This window comes from Chiloscyllium plagiosum, unplaced genomic scaffold (genome assembly GCF_004010195.1).
Source record: "Chiloscyllium plagiosum isolate BGI_BamShark_2017 unplaced genomic scaffold, ASM401019v2 scaf_3175, whole genome shotgun sequence".
Taxonomy (NCBI): Eukaryota; Metazoa; Chordata; class Chondrichthyes; order Orectolobiformes; family Hemiscylliidae; genus Chiloscyllium; species Chiloscyllium plagiosum.
Window position 1 is genome coordinate 5911 of NW_025214125.1, and position 2185 is coordinate 8095.

At 53.2% G+C, this 2185-nt stretch overlaps 1 protein-coding gene across 1 annotated transcript in view; it reads right to left on the minus strand.

The window, feature by feature from the left end:
* LOC122547810 (catenin delta-1-like) overlaps nucleotides 1–2185 on the minus strand; it is a gene marked incomplete at its 3' end in the record, with an annotated part of 35237 nt that overhangs the window by 5900 nt on the left and 27152 nt on the right. Inside the window, exon 8 of the mRNA XM_043686390.1 lies at nucleotides 1177–1332. Within this exon, the coding sequence (XP_043542325.1) occupies nucleotides 1177–1332 (156 nt within the window). The remainder of the gene's footprint in view (nucleotides 1–1176; nucleotides 1333–2185) is intronic.

Sequence of the window (2185 nt, forward strand, 5' to 3'; positions counted from 1 at the left end):
TTAGGGTGGTTTGGCCGTGCTAAATTGTCCCATAGTGTTCAGGGATGTGTAGGTTAGTGTGGATTGGCCGTGCTAAATTGTCCCATAGTGTTCAGGGATGTGTAGGTTAGGGTGGGTTGGCCGTGCTAAATTGTCCCATAGTGTTCAGGGATGTGTAGGTTAGGGTGGGTTGGCCGTGCTAAATTGTCCCATAGTGTTCAGGGATGTGTAGGTTAGGGTGGGTTGGCCGTGCTAAATTGTCCCATAGTGTTCAGGGATGTGTAGGTTAGGGTGGGTTGGCCGTGCTAAATTGTCCCATAGTGTTCAGGGATGTGTAGGTTAGGGTGGGTTGGCCGTGCTAAATTGTCCCATAGTGTTCAGGGATGTGTAGGTTAGGGTGGGTTGGCCGTGCTAAATTGTCCCATAGTGTTCAGGGATGTGCAGGTTATGGTGTGTTGGCCGTGCTAAATTGTCCCATAGTGTTCAGGGATGTGCAGGTTATGGTGTGTTGGCCGTGCTAAATTGTCCCATAGTGTTCAGGGATGTGCAGGTTATGGTGTGTTGGCCGTGCTAAATTGTCCCATAGTGTTCAGGGATGTGCAGGTTATGGTGTGTTGGCCGTGCTAAATTGTCCCATAGTGTTCAGGGATGTGTAGGTTAGGGTGGATTGGCCGTGCTTAATTGTCCCATAGTGTTCAGGGATGTGTAGGTTAGGGTGGATTGGCCGTGCTAAATTGTCCCATAGTGTTCAGGGATGTGCAGGTTAGGGTGGGTTGGCCGTGCTAAATTGCACGGGCAGCAGGTACATGGGAACACCACCCCCCCTCCCTGCAAGTTCCCCTTCGAGACACTCCCTATCCCGACTCGGAAATATATCGCCGTTCCCTTCAGGGTCAGAATCCCGGAATTCCCTCCCTCAGGGGCATTGTGGGTCTACCAACAGCACATGGACTGCAGCGGGTCAAGATGGACGCTCACCCCCCACCACCTTCTCAAGGCGGGGGGTAACTAGGGATGGGGAAGTAAATACTGGGCCCAGCGAGTGCCACCCACGCACAACGCGGGTACAACTAGGGACAGGGGGCAGTAAGTACTGGGCCCAGGCAGTGTGGGAATGTTTGGTGTTGGCAAAGTTGGACGGTGACCTGGGGCACCTTTCCAACAAGCACAGGGCCAGTGCAGCGAAGGAACACTCACCGTCCAACGGCCAGCGCAGAGATTCTGCAGAGCTCCAGCCACTGCTTCAAGGACCGCAGGGTTCTTCGACTCCTTCATTAGCGAGAGGTACAGACGGACGACCTCAGGCTGATAGAGCAGCTCGTAACCTGTCGGGGGAAGGGAGGAGGGGACAATCTGTAAAAGAGCTCACATACTGACAGCCTTCACCAGCGCACACGCGTTCCCACCATCCATGACTCTCCGGTAATGTGGGGGATAGAGTATGAGGGCCATCACAATCGTACAAGATTGGGGTGGCCTGGTGGCGCCAGGGACCCGGGTTCGATCCCCCCTCGGAGGGATTGTGCAAACTCCACACAGACATTCTCCCCGGGTCTGCGTGGGTCTCCTCCGGGTGCTCCGGTTTCCTCCCACAGTCCAAAGGTGTGCAGTACAGGGTGGATTGACCATGCTAAATTGTCCCACAGTGTTCAGGGATGTGTAGGTTAGGGTGGATTGGCCGTGCTAAATTGTCCCATAGTGTTCAGGGATGTGTAGGTTAGGGGGGATTGGCCGTGTTAAATTCTCCCATTGTGTTCAGGGATGTGTAGGTTAGGGTGGATTGGCCGTGCTAAATTGTCCCATAGTGTTCAGGGATGTGTAGGTTAGGGTGGATTGGCCGTGCTAAATTGTCCCATAGTGTTCAGGGATGTGTAGGTTAGGGGGGATTGGCCGTGCTAAATTGTCCCATAGTGTTCAGGGATGTGTAGGTTACGGTGAATTGGTCGTGCTAAATTGTCACACAGTGTTCAGGGATGTGTAGGTTAGGGTGGATTGGCCGTGCTAAATTGCCCCATAGTGTTCAGCGACGTGTAGGTTAGTGTGGATTGGCCGTGCTAAATTGTCCCACAGTGTTCAGCGACGTGTAGGTTAGTGTGGATTGGCCGTGCTAAATTGTCCCATAGTGTTCAGGGATGTGTAGGTTAGGGTGGATTGGCCGTGCTAAATTGTCCCATAGTGTTCAGGGATGTGTAGGTTAGGGTGGATT